The 20,070-nt window shown below is 41.9% G+C and overlaps 2 protein-coding genes across 4 annotated transcripts in view; one reads left to right on the forward strand and one right to left on the reverse strand.

The window, feature by feature from the left end:
* The window catches only part of MTERF3 (mitochondrial transcription termination factor 3), a 33,132-nt gene extending 22,588 nt beyond the window's left edge, over positions 1-10,544 (reverse strand). For all 3 annotated transcript variants that reach the window (XM_032421792.1, XM_032421791.1, XM_032421793.1), the window contains exons 1-4: positions 10,428-10,544; positions 7,353-7,701; positions 5,919-6,071; positions 1,086-1,275 (exon numbers count right to left, since the gene is read on the reverse strand). In XM_032421792.1, coding sequence (XP_032277683.1) covers positions 1,086-1,275; positions 5,919-6,071; positions 7,353-7,686 — 677 coding nt within the window. In that variant the 5' untranslated portion in view covers positions 7,687-7,701; positions 10,428-10,544. The remainder of the gene's footprint in view (positions 1-1,085; positions 1,276-5,918; positions 6,072-7,352; positions 7,702-10,427) is intronic.
* A 290-nt stretch (positions 10,545-10,834) lies between these two features.
* Positions 10,835-20,070, forward strand: part of PTDSS1 (phosphatidylserine synthase 1) — a 62,196-nt gene continuing 52,960 nt past the window's right edge. Inside the window, exon 1 of the mRNA XM_032421692.1 lies at positions 10,835-11,152. Coding sequence (XP_032277583.1) covers positions 10,974-11,152 — 179 coding nt within the window. The 5' untranslated portion in view covers positions 10,835-10,973. The remainder of the gene's footprint in view (positions 11,153-20,070) is intronic.

The following is a 20,070-nucleotide window of genomic DNA, read 5'->3' on the forward strand; positions in this document are numbered from 1 at the left end:
AGCTCAAATCGTTCAATGTACGGAATCCAGTTTTTTGTTTAGTTCTTTTTCCTAATTCAGACAAGGCATTGGACTCTGATGTTGTTCAAGAAACTGTAAAGTTCTCTGAAATGCAGTGAGGCTCACCATCAGAGTAAGAATAATCTGGGGATGAAGACCAGAGGCAGACCAGTCAGGAGACTGTTAGAGCAGTCTTCATGTGAAATGGGGACCCAAGGTGATCTTCACAGTGAAGATTCAGAGAAATGCACTGACTGATTTGAGAGATAAAAAAGAATTGATAGTTGATTTATTAGATGTGGATACTATAAGAAGAGAAGCCAAAGTTAACACTAATGTTTCTGATTTGGGCAACAAGGTGAACAGTGCTCCTATTCAGTGAATCTGGGAATACAGGGAAGAACTGACTTAGGTACGAAGTAGGGAGGATGATAAATTCAAAAGGTGAACTTAGGGACAGGGGCTCTGTCTTGTTCTCTGTGGTGTTCCCAGTGCCTAGCAGGGTTCTTATCTCACAGATCAATACTATCTCATCTCACTGTATTGATTCTCACAGATTTAATAAATTCTTTGAATGTTGAATGAAGAACAAAGATGTTTATGGAAGTGCTTTTTAAAAAAGAAAAAAAGGAACAACCAAAATAGGCAACTTATGTAAATGATTAAGCAAATGATACAATAATGTGCCAAGAGGATGTCAGATGTCTACCATCAAAAACTGCCCAGAAAATTAAAACAACCCACAAAAGTTCAGGCTTTCATAACTCTAAGTGCACTCCCAGGTAATCTAGCCATGTGTTGATGGATTAAAAAAATTTTTTTATTCCAGTTTCTGAAGAGAACCCATTGAGTGTTGACTCAGCAGTAAGTTGAACACATAAAAATGAGAAGTCAAATAAAAGAACTGTTTTAGATACTTAATCTTGATCAAAGGAAGTCCGTAACCAAAAAAAAAAAAAAAATAATAACATTCATGTTCATTATCAGCCGATCCTTATGCAGCTAAGACTTAAAAATAACTTACACATATATTTCCTTCATAACCACTTCTTGGGTTATGTGAAAAATCATTGTAAAAGCCCTACCTGGTCTTAAGATTTTCAAGGTCTTCGGAGAAAATAGCATAGTTTTTAGTCAGGTATGTTCCCAGCTGGTTATCCTCTATACCCAAATCTTTAAGAAACATGAGTATTTGCTTAATGTCTTTTTCAAAATCCAATCGCAGAAGGAGGTTGGCTGCATCTGGATGTTTTTCTATCTTTGAGAGATCCACTCCTATAATAAATTACAAATACTGTTTGAAGATAACTATTTAGCTAGGTCATTAAACTTCATACATAAAAACACAAGGAATTACTGATGAAGATCAACAACCTGTCCAAAAGAGAACTGAGACAGGCCAACAGAAACTTCTAAATATATTTAAACTAAACTAGTTGCAGAAATAAAATTAAATTAAAATGAAAACATAGTACTTATGTCAAAGTCACATATAGAGGAAAACAATTCATTTGGGGTTAAATTTCTACCTGAAACAAATTCACCAAGTCATACTGACCTAGCTAGGATCATCCTCTTTATCTATGGTTCTTGAATATTGTTTGAATAATGCTTATGAGCTCCTACTGATCTCCACAGTAATTGCTTAACTGGCAATTCTACAGTGTAACAAACCCTTTAAATAAATTGTTACTTTCTTTGACATTTGTCATTTCCTTAGTTATAAGCATTATTTTCGAAATATGTTTATGATCTCCTCCGGGTGGGGGAATAAAAATAACCCTATGTCTTACTCATTGTAATCTCCAGGTCTTCAGCATGGAGACAAGTACCTTGAAGGAGCACAAGAAATGTCTGTGTGAGAACAGGTGAGCATATACAGCCCTCAAATATACAACAAAGCAGAAAGTATACAACCTTTGACCTTCACGTATCCTTATAATCTTAGGTAGTCTAAGTAAGTGAGACAAGGCATAGGAGAAAGAAAGAAGAGGGAGAAAGCAAGCTGTTACTTTCAAGTATTCTCTGGTTATGGATATAATTAGATGGCAATGATAATTAGGCAAGGAATCAAAGTAACCTGTAATTCAAAATTCTCATTAAAACTGAGCGTTTTGGGGCACCTGGGTGGCTCAGTCGGTTGGGCAGCTGCCTTGGGCTCAGGTCATGATCCCAGAGTCCTGGGATCGAGCCCCACGTCGGGCTCCCTGCTCAGCGAAAGCCTGCTTCTCCCTCTCCCTCTGCCTGCCGCTCTGCCTACTTGTGCTCTCTCTCTGTCTCTCTGTCAAATAAATAAAATCTTAAAAAAAAAACCAAAAAAACAACTGAGCATTTTATTCTCTCATTTTTTTCCTTTTATCTGATTAAAAAAATAAGCATGAACAGGAAAGGCCTCTTCTTTACGTTGAGAGTAAACATTTGAAGATAATCTAAAACCTTAAGGTTAGATTTAAAGTTCTATATTCTTAAAAATATTTCTTCAGATGATAACTCTCAAACTGATTTCCAGATGCAACTTTCAAGTCTTAAATATAAAAGCAATGAAATAAAAACATTCTTTAATGGTGTACATAACCAGAAAAATAAATTATAATTTCATATACTATTATATCCAAACATAATTCTAAACCCAAATTTCTTGATATTAAACAGGCATTGATGTAAGATGATCATGACTAGAAAAACAGATTACACAAACACACCCGCAGAATGAAGACCAGAAACAGAGCCAAGATCAACTAAATGAATAAAATAAAAAATTAGCATATAATAATAATGGCATTTCAAATTAATGGTGAAAAGATACACTATTCATTACAATATAATGGGACCACTAGCTATACGTGTGAAAAATAATTGTTTCTATTACTACACTTATGGTGAGCATGATGTAATGTACAGAACTACTAAATCACTATGTTGTGTATCTGAAACTACATGTCAATTTTACTTAAAAAAAATTCCTTCTATATCTTACACAAAAGATTAAGCATCTAAATGTGTACTAACTCTAAAACTACTACAAGAAAACAGTTTAAAAAATATTAAGCATGACTACATAAAAATATAAAACTCATGTATGGCTTTCTGTAATAAATATATTTGCATAGAAAAAGGTGGGGAAAGCTATTCAACAAATTGGTGATAGGGTTACCTCTGGAAAGTGGAAATGGGTATGTAGAGAAGGTGAGAGCTCTTTCTCTTACAGTACTTGCATTATTAACAACTAGATGAAATTCTAATTTAAAAATAATATTAATAAAAATAAATTACTGGATGGATACATAAGTAAGACAGAAACTAGTTCCAAATCTCTGTGATAAATGTGGGAAGGGGTGCTTTGAAAATAACATACAGGGTTCAGACTTGGAATTGAACTTCCTCTTACAGCTGACCTGCGCTGAAGCGCCTTGCTCAGCATGAGCCATCACACCCTGACTGGGCTCAAACAGAAATCCTGAAAAGCTGCCTTTTAACAGCAATAGGAGAGCAGAATCTCATCAGGAGAGCACACTGCTGTCAGCACAAATCACTTGGACTTACTCAAGATTAACTTGAAGAAATAGTCACTGAATTCCCACTATGGACCAGGCACTTCTGTTAGGCTCTGGGGATATAACAAATGAGTAATACACGCCTCTAACTTCTGGGTGACCGCAGTCTGAGTTGCTTTTATCCATTCAGTAACTACAATTATTACCACTGTATTCAGTTATGGTTACACATATCTAGTGTATCCATCAAGGTCTGGCAGGCAGCAGATATTGCCCTAGAAAGTGCGAGCAAAAAGAACTTTAATGAAGGGACTTTACACAGTGGTGTGACGGATGAGGGAGCGAACAAGGGCACCCCTAGTGCTAAACAGACAGGGAGCCAAAAGTATTCCCCGAACCCAGAGGGAACTGCAAGCTATTAAGAAAGGGCTGCTCAGGAGGAGCTGTTGTCATGGAGCGAGGCAGTTACAGGACCCAAAGCGGGGAAGGAACGGGGAAAAAAAATATACTCCCACCTGCCTTCCCTCTCCTCCTGCAAGTGCCTCCCACTGGCTGAAGCTGCCCAGGAGCCTGCTGGCAAAGAAGCTCTAGTGCATGGAGACTGGCCTCCTGGGATAGAGAACAGGCAGAGTAGGGCAGAAAACAGATCGGAGAAGCAGACAGGCACCGGGACACATGGGTCCTCAAAAATACTATCTGACAAGGCAATCACAGCTCCTCCACGGTACTGTCACTTAAGTTACTTCCAAGATGTGCTGTTGACATATCAACATACAGAGAAGGAATGGCTGGAACATATATTCCAAAACTCTTAGTATGCTGTAAATTATTTAAAGGCAGGGGCCACGTCTTCTGTTTATCTTGTATTAGCCCTGGCACCTACCATAAGGCTGGGGAAGCTGTTCCAGAAGGAAGGTGACTGGCTCTCCTCTTTGTAGCAGATGTCATCTTTCTCTCCCCTTTGAAGCCACAGAACACTTTATTTGTATGTCTTATGTAGCATTTCTCACTTTACCTTTCATCCTTGCAGTCCAGTTATTTTTATATATGTATATTTAGATACTTCTGAAGACTTGAAGCTTCTTGAGAACAAAGGCCATTACCTGCACATTTGCGTAACTTGCACAGGAACAGGGAAGTAAACAACTGTAATGCTGTTATTAGTGCTAGAATGGAACTAAGCCGGGGTGATGCGAGGGTCCAGAGGAGGGTCACCGAAGAACTTGAACTAAGTTTTCCAGTGGTCAGAGCTGGCCGAACAGAAGGAGAGAAGGGGAAAGGAGTAAAGCTGAAAAGGTAAGTAGGGGCCAGATTAGGCAGAGCGCTGACATCCCGGGAAGGCTTTGAAGGATTTCCAATAGGTCACTGACATAGTCAGATCGGCATTTTAGAAAGACAACTGATATTTGAGAGATCATCAGAGCAATGTTGCTGATAAGACGGCTATCAAGTTAGGAAGCTCCTAACTTTCCAGTGAAAAATGAAAGCCTAAAGTATGGCAGTGACTGGAGAATGAGAGCAGATGAATTTGAGAGAGAATCCCTTACCTACCCTGTTCCTCTCAATCCCCCGGGGAGAAAGGAGGTTTATCATCTGGGAAAATGAAATCAGAGATGTGCCAGAGCTAGGGATAATGAGAGAAGCAGATGGCTGCAATAAGGTGTTGGACTGAACAGGAGAGGACTAAGTGAAAAGTCTGCAGTGAGATCCCTTGGCTGTCTTCAACTATCCAGACCCCAGTGCATCCTCCCAGCCAACAAGCTAAAATAGTTATGGAGCAGGCCTAGACAGAAACCATCCACATTAGGGGGACAGTGGGCTCCAGGAGGAAGGGCAGGAGGTGGTGGGGAAAAGGAAGGAATTCCTCATCTGGTAGGGTTCACTGCAGGAAACACTGTCCTGACAGGCTACTGGAAGGTGTGGGAAAATTTGGCCCTAGAAATAAAGAAAACTAATCAAAGGAAAAACAAGAATTATTAACAACTATGGAAAAATGAAAACGATCCCAGAGAGCAGCAAGCAATATTTACAGTCATAATATAATCGCTGACTGATGATTCATCTAAAAATTGTTACCATAACTATACTGGGCAAACTGAATAGGGGAAAAGTATGTGTGTACATACAAGAGATCAACCAATGTCTAAAACTGATAAACCAAGCCACGGCACAATAAACAATGACATATACAGAGATTAACTACAAACAGATAGAGCTCTAAAAGTTAAGGAGACACCTCTGGGGAATAGCATGAAGGTCAGGAAGGATGAAGCAGAGAGTACGGTTTTTCACTAGAAGCTTTTTTCACACTATTTGACTTCTGTTCATCTTGATAAAGATTAAAAATGCTGATGTGAACAAAGTAAGGCAAAAAAGCAAATGAGGAATACACTGAAGAAGTACCTGTAGGTTGTTGAGACTTACCTAGAAGCACTAACTTTTGCAGAGTCTCAGAATGATCCACGTAGTCTCGAAGCGTGAACGCATCTGGGGGCAGTGGAGGGTCTGCGATAATCTGAACGGCCTCCTCCTCGGAAACCGGCTGCAACGGAGACACCGGAGGCAGGTCGTCCAGTGCTTTGAAGCCAGCCATATAGAAAGACAGGGGCGGTCAGCTCTCCAGTCTGTACACCTAAAGTGAAACCTCTTCCCTAGTTTGCTTCTTTTTAAATCTTGGGATCATTTCAGAACTAAATATCTGAGAAGTTCAAATATTTTCTACCTCCTAAGAGGTAAGGCTAAGACTATTTAGAGAAATCAACCACTGTTCCTCCAAGATAAGCAATCTGTTGGTAAGTTTCTATTCATAAGGAGGAGGTCCTACACAAAATTCCTTTCGTTTAGTTCACTTTTAATCAACAGGTAAGAATGCTAAAAATCAACTGACCTTCTAGTATATTTTGAGATAGATTCTACCATAGCTTGTTAAACTGGCCCAAAGTACAACATATTCTACCATCCTGATTTGTGTGAGTTAGAGTCAATTCGATCCTGAAATGTCTTTTGATGCAATCTCCTTTCCTCCAAGTTATTCTCAAGTACGTCTTTAAAAGGACTTCTATGATTCTGTTTCTACCACCTGTAGTCCTTCACTATGGACATGACCCTCTCTAGCACAGCCCTGATTCTGAGATTTTGTTTTGTTTAAACCAAATGCGTAATGGGAGACACTGGGAACTATAACCTACCTTAAGCTAAAGAATCAAGACTATGATTTTTTTGTTCTATTTTTTGCTTCTCATAACTACCCTTTCTTATTTCTTATAGCCAGTCTTTCCTCCCTGCCCTCCTTGAGCCTGCTGTCTTTCTTTCATATTCTACTTAACCTAATATTCCCTCATTGTGGTGAAATATTCCTTGCACGGGAATATTCCTAGAATAGGAAGCATAGGAGAGGACTGACTAAAAAGTGACAAGGGAGTTTTTTGGGGTGTTCTATTTGTGTTCTTTTTGGTTTGTTAATTGTGGAGGCTGTTACACTACTAGATGTGTTTGTCAAAATTCATAAAACTGTACACTCAAAACTGATGAATTTTACTTGGATAAAATTATATCCTAATTAGGAATATATTAGGATAAATTATACCCTAGTAAAACTAATTACCACCTGAAAATTTTTTATAAATTTAAATATTTAGAAAGCCACTGTTACACATAAATCTAGAACATAATATTATATATATATTAATCTACAAACCTTTTTTCTCAGTCAAATAAGTAAATGAATAGAACTGGCATTGTTCTTTTTCTTACTTGGTACAAAGTATGACCTGAAATAGGCTAACAGACTATAAACAGTTAACCTGTTCAAACTACCAAAGTGGGGCAGAGAGGACTCTTCTGGAAGTTCAGAATTACCTTCTAGAGACAGCTCAGAATCAAAGTTGGGTACTTCTTGTGTCTTCTGTGTCTGTTCATTCATGCAAGGAAGCAGAGTACTTTGGCCAGAACCAATCTCTTGCCTACTTGAGTTGGTAGACTGGGAACTATTCCATAAGGAGGAAGTCCTGTAAGTCTTGAATCCCCACTGGAGAAAGCAATTGTCAGAGGACATCTGTGGCTGAGCAGAAAAGCCAAGCAACAATGTTCTTCCTGGTCTCTGGAAATGTTTTCTGCATTGTGTAGCTGTAATGAAGCTACTCAATTTAACTGAATTGAACCATCTGGATATCTGTTGGGCTGACAAAGCCATTTTTCTTAAAGTAGCCTACAAAGGAAATATATAACCATCAAAAAAGAGAAACTCACTTGACTTAAATGTTTAGAACAGTACTCAAACAACAAAATGATAAACTGGAAAATCTTTTTTCTAATTAAAAGATGTTCAATAGACTTAGATAATTAGAGCAGTCACATGTTACTTAAGCACAGGAAAAGCCAAAAACAAGACAGCCCCAGTTACAAACCAAAAGACAGGAACTTCTGAACTGGAAAAATAACGACTGCTTTACAATATAAAAAAAAGCAAAACCATTGGTATAAGAAAACCATTTAAAACAAAAATCTGTGTTTAAATTACAGCTGAACCCAATAATCTTAATTTAATATTTAAAGGAAATAAGGTGATGCAATTAAGTGTTCTTGATATTTGGTTTGAAGGACATTGGTTTGAAGAAGCAGATTGTTGATCCAAGACACTGAATTATGCAAATGCATTTTATGTTTATGCATTACTCACAAACTAAAAAACAAGAAGAAATCTACTTTGTCCTAAATGAATTATCACTGTCCTAAATATCACCACTGTTATCTAGAAGGTTGTTTCTTGGTTAATCCTCAGGGCTGAACACTTGATTATTTCAGATAAAGCTGTTCCTCAAAAGGGAATTGAACAAAACCAATTTTGTCAAATTCTGTTCTTTGGCTGTAGGAAAAAAGAAAAAGAAAAGCCTTCAAAAACAAAAGGTCAAAACTAGCAAGCAAAATGAAGTGACAGAAATACATAAGCAACCAGTAAAGAATACATGAATATTTTGACCAAAAAATGCAGTTGTTTTAAGATTTTTATAAGGAAAGGCTGTTAATACTTTAAGCTCCAGGATTATGAAGAAATTTTATATTTAGACAGCTTAATTAGAAGAGTAGATTTGATGCATATAATTTTATGTTAAATAAGATAATCCATATAACACACAGCATGGAGTCCAGTATACGGAAAATCCTCAACAAATGTTAGCCATTAGTATTACTATTGATTACACATCCATATATAAATGAATTCTGCTGAATTAACTGTAGTATACAACTTTTTTATTTGTTTTTCTACATATTGGAATTCAGCTTGTTTTATGCTCACAATTAGACCAGATATTGAAGGTCTAACCTCCTCCTGGATATCTGTAGTTTAGGGAAGTCTCCTGAAAGAGCTTTACAAAAGTGAAAGTCTCACTGTCATTCTGAAATGATTTTAGAAAGGAAATAGGTAGGCACAACAGCCTATGAGATAGGTGCTTTTTGTTAAATTCTGGCAGGAAATGACCCGCCAAATCTGTCAGGTTTTCCCTCAAACCTACAACATTCATTCTCTGCACAAAGTCATAAGGGAGCAAACTGGAAGCCAGAAGACCTCAGTTGTGCTAGTTGACAAGACTATTTCTTGTTGTGGTGGGCACACTGACAGGCCCATGATGGGGGTTCAATAACTATTCTTGAAATAACAATTTTTTGGGGCACCTGGGTGGCTCAGTCGTTAAGCGTCTGCCTTCGGCTCAGGTCATGATCCCAGGATACTGGGATCAAGCCCGCATTGGGCTCCCTGCTAGGTGGGAAGCCTGCTTCTCCCTCTCCCACTCCCCCCTGCTTGTGTTCCCTCTCTCGCTGCGTCTCTCTCTGTCAAATAAATAAAATCTTTAAAATAAATAAATAAATAATAAAAATTGTTAAAAAAATAACAATTTTTTGAAAAGGTAATGTGATTCTTAAGGTCCCTATCAGCTTTAAAATATTTTGACTTCTAAGTTTATCTAAATATTTCATCCTATTTCAAAGCAAACTTCTGAAATCCCACATTCACTGTGAAGCCTTTCCAGGCTCAAATTAATACTCCTCCCATATAGCGCAAATTAACTTTTGAATTCCATCCATATTCATTTAAAGACCTTTATGCATTCAACTAATATTTATCCTGTTTGTATTTACAAGTGCAGTATCCTCTCTACATCATCATTTCATTGCTGTGTATACCTCTTAACAATTGATCAATTGTTCGTTCACTGGACCAGGGCTGGGTCCTATCTGTGGACCCACCCTCCCAGTGACTATTCCCCATTAGCCCCAAGACTTGCATTGCTCCAATGTCTGTGGGATGGAAATGAATCAGTTGCAACCATGATTAATTCGTCTACTCAGTATTCAAATGCGGATAAGGCATTTGCAGACGTGCACAAAGGCCCTGCGTGGTGCTAACAGTAAATCTAACACGACTCCATCAGGAAGATTAAAGGAAAAAGCCCTAAAGGATTCTGCATTAAAATATCATATACCAGGACTTGCTCTAATTCTTCGCTAGGAACAGGAATTGCCACTGAAGTACTGTTTTCCCAGGGTTCAAGATTTCTAACTCTGTAAGGCTAGTAAGTGATGTCAGGGGATGAAAGCGGGTGTTGGGAACATGGCTTCGTAATCAGGGGACCCTCGTGAATGCTACACGCCCCTCCTAGGCCATTTTAACAAGTCCCCATAGCGAACTTCCGCAGGAAGCCAGCTGCCACGCTAGGCTTCCTTCCGCGTCCTCCGCAAAAGGCGCTAATAAACAAGCATGGTTGCGTTTTCGTCTCGTCGGCTAGAGAAAAAAACAAAACTAAACTAATCGCCCCCGACTGGGCCGCGGAGACCCAGGGGCCATGAGGCCTCGGGCCGGCCTGGACGCGGGTGGGTCTGGACCCGAACCCCACCGGGAGCGCGCCCCGAGTGCTCCGGCGGCTCCCGCTTTACCTGTGGCGAGGCGCACGCTCTTGGTTTGTTTGCGGGTGGCCGCCAGGCTGGCCCGGCCCGGCGGACAGTCCCGCAGCGTCTCACGGCCGCCGGTCAGCCAGCCCCGCCGGCCCGCGCCGCCGCGCTCCCTCGCCCACGTGGACCGCGGCCAGAGTGGGCGAGACCATCTGCGAGGCTGCGCGGGGGGAGAGCGGGCGGCGTGCGGCGGGGAAAGAGCCGGCCAGGGGTCACAACTTCCCTTCTCCCGCACGCTACTTACCTTAGGCCTCGTCCACTGGGAATGTGAAGATATCACGAGTCCTCAGAGATGCGGCTCCCGGAACGCCGGCGGCCACACGGCCGGCAGCGCCCCCCCGCCCGAGGCCGCGTTGGCGGCGCCGCGACCCCGCCCTCCCGCGCCTGTCCTTCCCTCGGCTTCCAGCCTTTGCTCCGCGCCAGACCCGGCCCCGCCGTCCGGCTGCCCTCCTGCAGCGGCTCGTCACCTCCGGGGTCCCAGCCTCCACGGGCCGGGACCGCCGCCGCCGCCGCAGGACGGGGAGGCGGGCCATGGCGTCCTGCGTGGGGAGTCGGACCCTGAGCAAAGATGATGTGAACTACAAGATGCATTTCCGGATGATCAACGAGCAGCAAGTGGAGGACATCACCATCGACTTCTTCTACCGGCCGCACACCATCACCCTGCTCAGCTTCACCATCGTCAGCCTCATGTACTTCGCCTTCACCCGGTGAGACGGGCCGGGCCGCGTGGAGGGAGCGCCCTTGGGCGAAGGGAAGGGGCTGGCGGGAGGCGGTGGTGAGGAGCGTGGGCCGGTGGAGCTCTGGATGAGGAATCGCGCTGGCTGTTCCACGCACACACTCGCAGACCCACCGCCCATCAGCTCCTCCACCGGCGCGGTGTCTCACAGCACACCTAGCTTCCTGCCCTACAGCGCTTCTGGACTGGCGTTCGCCCCTACTCTCCAACCCCCACCCTCAACCCCCACCCTATACTACCTCCTATACAGCGCTTCGGGCCACATCAGGAGCACTCGCGGGTCACCTAGCGCGATGCCCACCTCTCCTATCGTACTGAGCATCGCTCCCCACACACATCACGACGCGCCCCCCTCTTCTCCAGCCCCCGTCCCTACCGAGCACACCGTATGAATCATCTCCTATGCACCACTTTCAGCACATACCGCTACACGCTGAAAGCACCCCGGTCCACAGCGTTTTCACGCACCATACACAGGCCCAGGGCACAACCAGGACCCCTTCCTTTGGATCTCTTCCAGTATTCACTACCGGCCATGCACAAAATGCACATGGAAGTTGCACTACACGGTCTTTCCCATGCAGCACCTCTGGTATGCGTGGCACACAAACCATCTAGCAGAACCCTTCCCCCAGCCTCAAACAGGACCACAACACAAATGATGTAGATCTGTATCAAAGCTGACCTTTCCCCTTCCAGCGCAGCTGCTACCTATCACCTCTTGTACATTGCTACACAATGAGGTATTGTCAAGCAATTGTAGCAGTGCCTGGTGCATAGTAAATGCTGTGGGAGTGATAAATAAAACACAGAAACCTCAGCATAGTACAACTCTTTTCTCCCCGAAAACACACGCACACACACACACACACAGTTGCTCAAAGCTGTTCTAATATATACTTGTGCATAGGAGCTCTCCAGCCCAACTCTTGATACCTACATCATATAACTAGTCACTGAACATGTGGCCGCTCACCTCCAACCCAGGGAAATATTCCATCCCAGGTTCATAATGACATACACACTATGGGTCCTACTTAACAAGGATTTATATTTTCTGACTGAACCTCTTTAAAGGAAAGGCATGCCTACCACACTCTTATGGCTTAAAAGATCAACCCAGAGAAGTGTAGTTTTGGAGCCAGACTGTTGGCTTCAAGTGTCTGTGTGTCCATGGTTGAGTTCCTCAACCTTTCTCTGAGCCTCAGGATCCACACTTGTAAAATGGAGATAAAATATGTACTTACCTTATACGGGTTTATGAGTAATAAATGAATATGTGTGAATGCACTTAGCAGAGTACCTCATTCACAATGCACAATTAACGTCAGTTACTTCTCTCAGTATTTTTATCCAGCAATCAATGGTTCTTGTTCCAGGTCAGCAGAAAATGTGCAGAAGTGTATTGAGTGGTCACAAGCATTGGCACTTATGGTATTTAGTGGGTGGAGATTAAGGACGCTAGATGTGTTAGGACACACGGGACGGCACTGTACAATGAAGAATGAACTGTCCGCTATATAAATGCTTGTGTGTGCACATACACCTGCAGGATATCCACATACATACACATGCACACTTGCACACACGCAGGTGCCAGGGGTGCCTCCATTGGGAATCACTGCAATCTTTCAGATTTTCATAAAACTAAATATCTTCCCACATCACACTTGTTTCTGACCTCCACAATCCATTTGACTCTTGGGTCTTATCTTGTGTTTATCTGTTTGCATACATCTACCTAAAACTATAAAGCATATGTAACGATTACTCTTAATGATTGAGGGATACAGCTACTATGATTGTAAAGTCTTCTGCTAATTCTATGCAGTGGGATAAGACCAGACCTTTCCATAGTATCCAACCAAGAACATATTTCTAGCCTGGGAGAAAACTCATTCTTGTCCCTAATCATGGTTACTCTCAAATACTTCATTCATTATGTCATCCGATTTTACCACTTAATAGCAGTGTGGCCACTTAATTTTGCTAAGCCTCAGTTTCCTTATTTATATGTAAAATGGAAATATCTATTAATTCCCCATAGGATTATCTGTCATGAGGATTTAGTTCATTTTTTTAGAGAATCTGTGTTTAGATCAGTGCATGCCACACAGTAAGTGCTCAGTAAACATTAGCCATAACTGTTACATCGTTTCATTGTATGCTAATGTCTTCTAAATTATATTTGTCAAGGAGCGAGGAGGAAGTATGCTCTATTATTGAGAAAAAGGATGAAGGCGTTGAAATAATGGACATTGCTTTGCTTGGATAACATACATGTCTGTTTAGTATTAATTTCGGTTTAACTTCATCTCCTGTGTGGGTTGACAATGACGGAATTAGTGCAAGAGTCTCTTTGGAAATAAGAAAAGTAATTATGGTATTTTATTCTAAACAATGAGAAAAAGAATGAGCGGTTTGTTCCAGCCTTTTATCTTTAATATTATTCTAGGCCCTCTAAGAATAGATCTCTCTTCCTCTTTTCTATTACAGAAAGTCACGTTCTTCTGTAATTTCCCTTTTACAGCATATTCTGCCAAAGCAGTCGATAAACTGCAGCAGAGAATATGAATTTTAATAGCTTGTCAAAAGTAATAGAAAAGGCATAATCTGAACCTCAGCCTATGGTCTTTTCCAAAAATAATAATCATTTTATTTCTTCCAATAATTTCATAAAGAGAAACCATCTGTTGAAGAACTCATTAATAACAAGTTTCACCTTCTATAAAATCATAAGCACCATTAGTGCAGTTGGTACTTACTACCTCTTACTCATTTTTTGTAATGATTTGTGACCCTTTAAAGTGGGACATGACAGTGATCGCTCTTTCTCCATAAAGATTGAAAGTAGCGACTTCTTAAATGAAAATTATTCATTCTCTGCTCTTTTGTAATGATCGTCTCCAGTACCTTATACTTACTTTATAACAGGATTTTAGTTGGATGACTGTTCAGTGCAGTTCCTTCAGTAACAGTGAAAAAGTGTGTTTTTCAAAGACTAGTGATGTAAGAGAACAGGAGATCGAATACTTTTGGGGTGCTGTATGACCAGTAGGTGAGCAACAGTAGCTGGGTCCTGTCACATACTGCAGAGACACAGCAAGAATTTAGGATCGTGTAGGATTAGATACCACACACAGAAGTCTGAGACAGGTTTGGATTTGTCAAGTAGTTCTTTTGTTAAATAGCAACTAGGCCAACTCACTGTTAAATCATAGTGTTTAAATCTCCTGTCTCTTTCACTATCATTAAAAATAAACCAGATGCCATCGAATCATTCTCCCAAGCTCATTTTGCCACGTTTTAGAATAAGTCTTCTTATAAGATAAATGCTTTGGCATAGGTCTTGGAAGCTTGTTCAGCCAAAATGGAGCAGGGAGAACCTTTGTCTCGAGTTTAGAGTATAATTACTGAGGTGTTTCATATTTATTCTGCTTTCAGAGATTGGCAAACTTGGACATAGTGAATGGCCCTCATGGCAAAAACTCAAACATCAGATTTGAAAACACCCAAATCTACTAAATCCCATTCACAGCAGCCCACCCTTTCCTTAAGAGGCACTCAGCAATAAAACCATGGAATCCACCTCTCCAGGAGTGCCTGTCCGAGAACCTCATCCAGTCCTCACTTACCCCAGAAGAGATTGCCTTCCTGCAGCTTGCTGTCCCTGAGTGCTTCCTAGTCTGTCTGTGCTGGCTTTCTCCTTGATAGGAGACTCAGGAGACAGAGGAGGGCAGGGACATGGACAGACTTTTGGTTGATTTGTTCTTATTTACTTGTTAAGAATGGTTTTTATTTCATTTCCCTGAGTAGACTTGGAGCTCCCGTTCTTTATCAGGTCCCTGAGCCTTACTTAGTTCTGCCTTCTTTGTCACCTCCCTCATGGAGACCTGCCAACTTTCCCCATTCTTTCCCCTTTAGCCCATATAAATCCCATTAGAAAATGTCTCCTGATACTGCTGATTCAGTTGTCTTGGTTCTGTTTCCTTTGTATACATCATGTTCTTTCTCTCCCATTAACAGAAGGCCTGGATGTCCTTGTTCCCTGACACCAGCTCTATTAAGTGATGGTCCACAGCGGCTGTGTGCTGGGGTTAAACCAGCCCTGGTGGGGTGGGGGCAGGGAACAGAGTACACTGTCAGGTGGTGCCCTCTGATGAGGTCCAGTTACGAGTGATCTTCACGTTTCTCTTCCCCACTTCCTATTTGAATCATATTTCTCCTTGGATTTCAGTAAGCATCTTCTATATCCTTTCTTATATTTACGTCTGGTGTTTTAGGTCCCTAATATGATTATAAGCTTATTGGAGGGGAAAATGAATCCTATATTTCTTTGGGGTCTTCTGTAGGAAATAGGTTCCTGGGTGACTTCCGATGTTTATTTGGTTTAAATGCTGCCTTACCTCAGAGAGATTGCATGCCTACCAATTGCTACCTGGTGTTTAGCATTTTAGCTATACTTCTGTTACCGAGGGTAATACAGTTAGTCTTGTGATAATAATTTCTGTAGCCTCAGATTTTTGTAGGGAAGTTAGCAGGTTTTCAGTCTCATTGAATCCAGAAACCAGGTCTTATCCAGTCAGCCACAACTGCTTTCTGAGCCCCTGGCCCTGGTATCCCGTTTAATTCAGTTCAGCTATTCAACGGTCCAGGTGTCTGCTCACCTGGAGTAGACCTAGTTTATCTTCCCCAGGTCTCACTGGGTCTTTACAGCTCTCAGAGCTCTTCTCTTCTGCCCAGGCCCAGGCCTTGGCTCAGCAATCCCCTTATCCTTTGGGATAGTATGCTCCCAAACCTTTATTCCACCTCCCTCGCACCTGTCCTCCACACCGCTGCCCTCATGACCTTCTAAGACAAAGTTGTGACCCTATCTGTCCCTGCATACAGTCTGTCACTGCATCCTCATCACCTGTAGGGAATGCTGGCTGGACTCTGAGGTCTTTCATTGTGGAGGAGTTTTCCTTCTCTAGCCTTGTCCCCCACCCCCGACACCTGCACACAGGGCACAGAGCAGGCCCAGCTGGCTCACCGACTCCACACCCAGTGCCAGGCTGGCGGCCCTCTGCTGCTAGAGAGCACCTCCCGGTGCCTCCTGTCTACCCACGAGCCCATGGCATCCTGCACAGTCCACCTGGATGGGCGCCTTCCCAGACACCTTTCTCGATTGTTTGAGGAAGACATGTTTATATACTTCCAAATATCTTTTATTATTGTGTGTCTCTTATTGGCATTATAGTATTTGTTACTATATCAATTTTTTGAGGCCAAATACCTTCATCATCCCAGGATACACACCCAGTAAATGCTAAATGAATCAAATACAGGAAATCATTTATCCAATAAGAACTTTAAAAAAATATCACTCTTCTCCTTTCATTGATAGATCTAAGTTATAATTCTCAACAAGGATTATAACTTACTGTAAAATGAAATGAATGTAGTCTTTAAAGACAATACCAAAGCTAGTTAACACCGCTCCACCTTGTAACCTGGGACTAGGTTTTCCATTGGGAGAGAGGATCCTTAACAGGGACCGGCCTTATCAACATGACCCTACCTGTGTGTCTCAATTTCAAGGACTCCTATTAAAGGGACGGGTAGGAGAAGATGGGGGGAGGGAGGACAACCTACTTAGCAGCCTTAGGAGTCCTGGTAAAAGGTTCCTTTCTGCCTAGCCCCAGGGAGGAAGCCTTGTTGAGGTGACATGTGAGTGACTGCGTGGAGCGTGCTTCGGTTTCCTGAAGTCGGCCTCGCCCACTGCCTGCCTATAGTCAGACACTAAACTGACACAGAATCGGAGTCTAAAATTTTTTCTGAGTGCAGACTTTTTTAGTTCAGGGCTTTCCTTTATACCTTTCCTGCTTTTAGGACATTCTCTGTTCTCTGGGCAGTTAGTTCCTTATACTGGTTGAAACAGCATTTGACAGAAGGAGTTGAAGTGTTTGAATATTTGACTGGCCATCCCCACCGGGACAGGAAAGCCACTGTTAGTGGACTCCGTGGGCTCAGGCTGTGGTTCACCCTCACGTGACCTGAGTCGCTGGGCCCACTCAGCCATAGCGTCTCGCTCATTCTGGCACCCACTGTTTTGAGAAGGCCTGCTGTGGGCCAAGGATTGTGCTGGGCGCCCGAGGTACCTCAGAGGAATGAGATGGAATGTGTGCCCTCTGGAGGTTAAATTACGGTTTTTTGTAATCTGCCCATTCAGTATTTTCACTGTATGTAGTCAGGGCTACCCCCACATGCTTCCAGAGCACCTCCTAAATTTGGCAGAGAGGGAAAAGGACTTGGCCTACTCCCCCCCCACACACACCCACGCCCCCCCCAGCTTGTCTGTCTGTATCATTTTGGTAAATGTAGCAGTCTTGACCTAGAGCCAATGTTCCAGAAGCCCTGGCTCCTACTTCCACTCAGCCTCTTATTTGTGTGTAACTGTGGGCCAGAGAAAGCAAGAGCTTTATCTCCTTCCTCCTCCAAGTCAAGATAATACTCCTCCACAGAACTGGGGGGCTGTGCAAAGAAAATGCCAGTTGCGGAAGTTGCTTGGCAAGTCCAGAGCACCAGAGGTTGAGACATTTGTGGCCGATGGCGGCAGTAGGCCTTGGGGAGAAGTCAGGGCTGTGGTCAAGGTTGTCAGAACCAGGAGAGTTGGCAGGGCGGCGTGCCCTGGAATTGGTGTGTTTTGTTTTTGGTTTTTTAATTCATCCATTGTTTCTTCCAGAGCTTTTTTGGGTTTTTGATTTTTGGTTTTTGGGTTTTGGTTTTGTTTTTTTTGTTGTTTTGTTTGTTTGTTTTTTTACTTCTTCCAATCATCTAGAATATATTTTTAGTAAAAAGTATGAGTTACAGTATCAACCTTCTTTTCCCAGGCAACAGTTAATTTATTTCAGCCTTGCTTTTATGTGTGCCCTGTCAAACTCTCTTATACCATCCCTGTGCATCTAACATGAGTCAGATAGATTTAGGATGACATAATTTTTTTAGGAGGCAGCTTGGCTCATCATCTTCAGAGTCTAGCAGACCTGGTTTCAAATGGGAACTCTGCAACTTCTTACAATTATAGGCTTGGGCAAATTAGAATTATGTAACCTTTCTGAGCCTTTGTTACCTCATTTGTAAAATATGGTTGATAGTACCCCATTTCACAGATGGGTTGTGACAATTAAGAGATGATGTTTCGAAACTGCCTGTCCAGTGCCTGGTACACAGTAAATACTTGATAAGGGGGAGCTGTTATTATTGTCATTATTGTTACTGGTATCGGTAGTGTGATGTTGGCCTGAATGAGGACGTTGTGTTCCCCCAGTCCCTGTGTGTAGCCATTCTTCAATAAAAGCTCGTCTTGGAAATTGGATATAGGGCTTCCCTAAGCCAAAGGCCGTGGCAAGTACCCTAGTAAATGATTGGGCTAGCATTTTTAGGGCCGTCCATGTTCATAACTTCTGGGCAGATGTTAAACTGTTGGGGTGTACATTAAAATATGATTACACTTTGCTGCAAGAGGAAGTCCGTCTGATTGGGTGGTTTGGTTTTATAAGCAGATCTATGAAGTTAACAGTGAAGCATTGTTTGTCCAGCATTAGTGTTAGTGCTGTTGGGCCAGATGATGATTTAAGGAATGGGATCTGTATGATCTCTTACCTCGGAACCTTATGTTCAGTCCTGTTATAAATCTGGAAATCATTTAATTGGGTACAGAAAGTTAGCATGAACAGAAGTTGGTATCTAAATTAACTTCTCTTTTTGAAGCCCAATACCCCAGGACCTAGTCTTTAATTGGGTAATTGATTACCGTTTCATTCCACACCTCTTCATGTATTCTGATGTTCTAGATTTTTTTTATATGTTAACTTGATTTTCCTGTAAGGTTTTTTTTGACCTCTTTTCTTTTCCTTCAGTAATGTTTAATCTTAATTTAATATCTGTCTTTTGGAAGCTCTTTCGCTGCAGTCCTTGCACAGATAAACCCAACTTCCAAAAATCACTTTTGAATTTATTGCTACTAGTCTCATTATGTCTAAATATCTCCTTCCATTCTTTTCTCCTGTTTTCTCTCTACTCATCCTGCACGTTTTTAAACTGAAAACTCTGGACTTCCCTCTCTCGAGCTTCTTAATAATTATCAATAATTCAGAAAATCTTACTGTGTGAGACTTCTGTTTTCCCTCCTTTGTTTGATTCTCTTGAGCCCCAAGTATGCTACTAGACTTCCCTTTTTTTTTTAATATAAACTGTCAGAACCTAATTTTTCTCTGCCATCAATGTTGAGAAAATTTCCATTTGGGAAATTTTACATGGTTTTATACAATAGATTTTCTTTGTAATCAGTAATCAGTCCACAAATATCCACTGAGGGCTTATTCTGTGCCAGCCTTTGAGGATACAATGAGTGAATAATGCCCTGCCTTCAAGAGTTTACTTTCTATATATTCTTTTGTTTTGTTTTGTTTTGGCAGGGCAGGGGAGTGGGGGCAGAAGAAGGAGTAGAGAGAGAATCCTAAGCAAGCCCCATGCCCAGCACGGAGCCCGATATGGGGCTCGATCTCATGACCCTGGGATCATGACCTGAGCTGAAATAAAGAGTCGGACACTTAACTGACTGAGCCACCCAGGTGCCCCAGGAGTTTACTTTCTATATTGAAGACAGACAACATACCAACTAATAAATGGAATCATTTCAGTTACTAGGGTTATGGAAGAGATAAATACAGCAATAGAAATGACCAGGCACAGAGGGAGGAAACTCATCCCCTTTCTTTATAGGGCTTTTGCTTCTGGTCTGACCGTAAATCTTGTATTCTGTTTTCTCATGATTTTTCTTTTAATATTGTTTTCTGGTGCTTTCTTATTACCCAACATTTTGCCCTTTTCTTTCATCCCTTAGAT

Source organism: Phoca vitulina, unplaced genomic scaffold, assembly GCF_004348235.1.
Source record: "Phoca vitulina isolate PV1807 unplaced genomic scaffold, GSC_HSeal_1.0 scaffold25, whole genome shotgun sequence".
NCBI classification, from domain to species: Eukaryota; Metazoa; Chordata; class Mammalia; order Carnivora; family Phocidae; genus Phoca; species Phoca vitulina.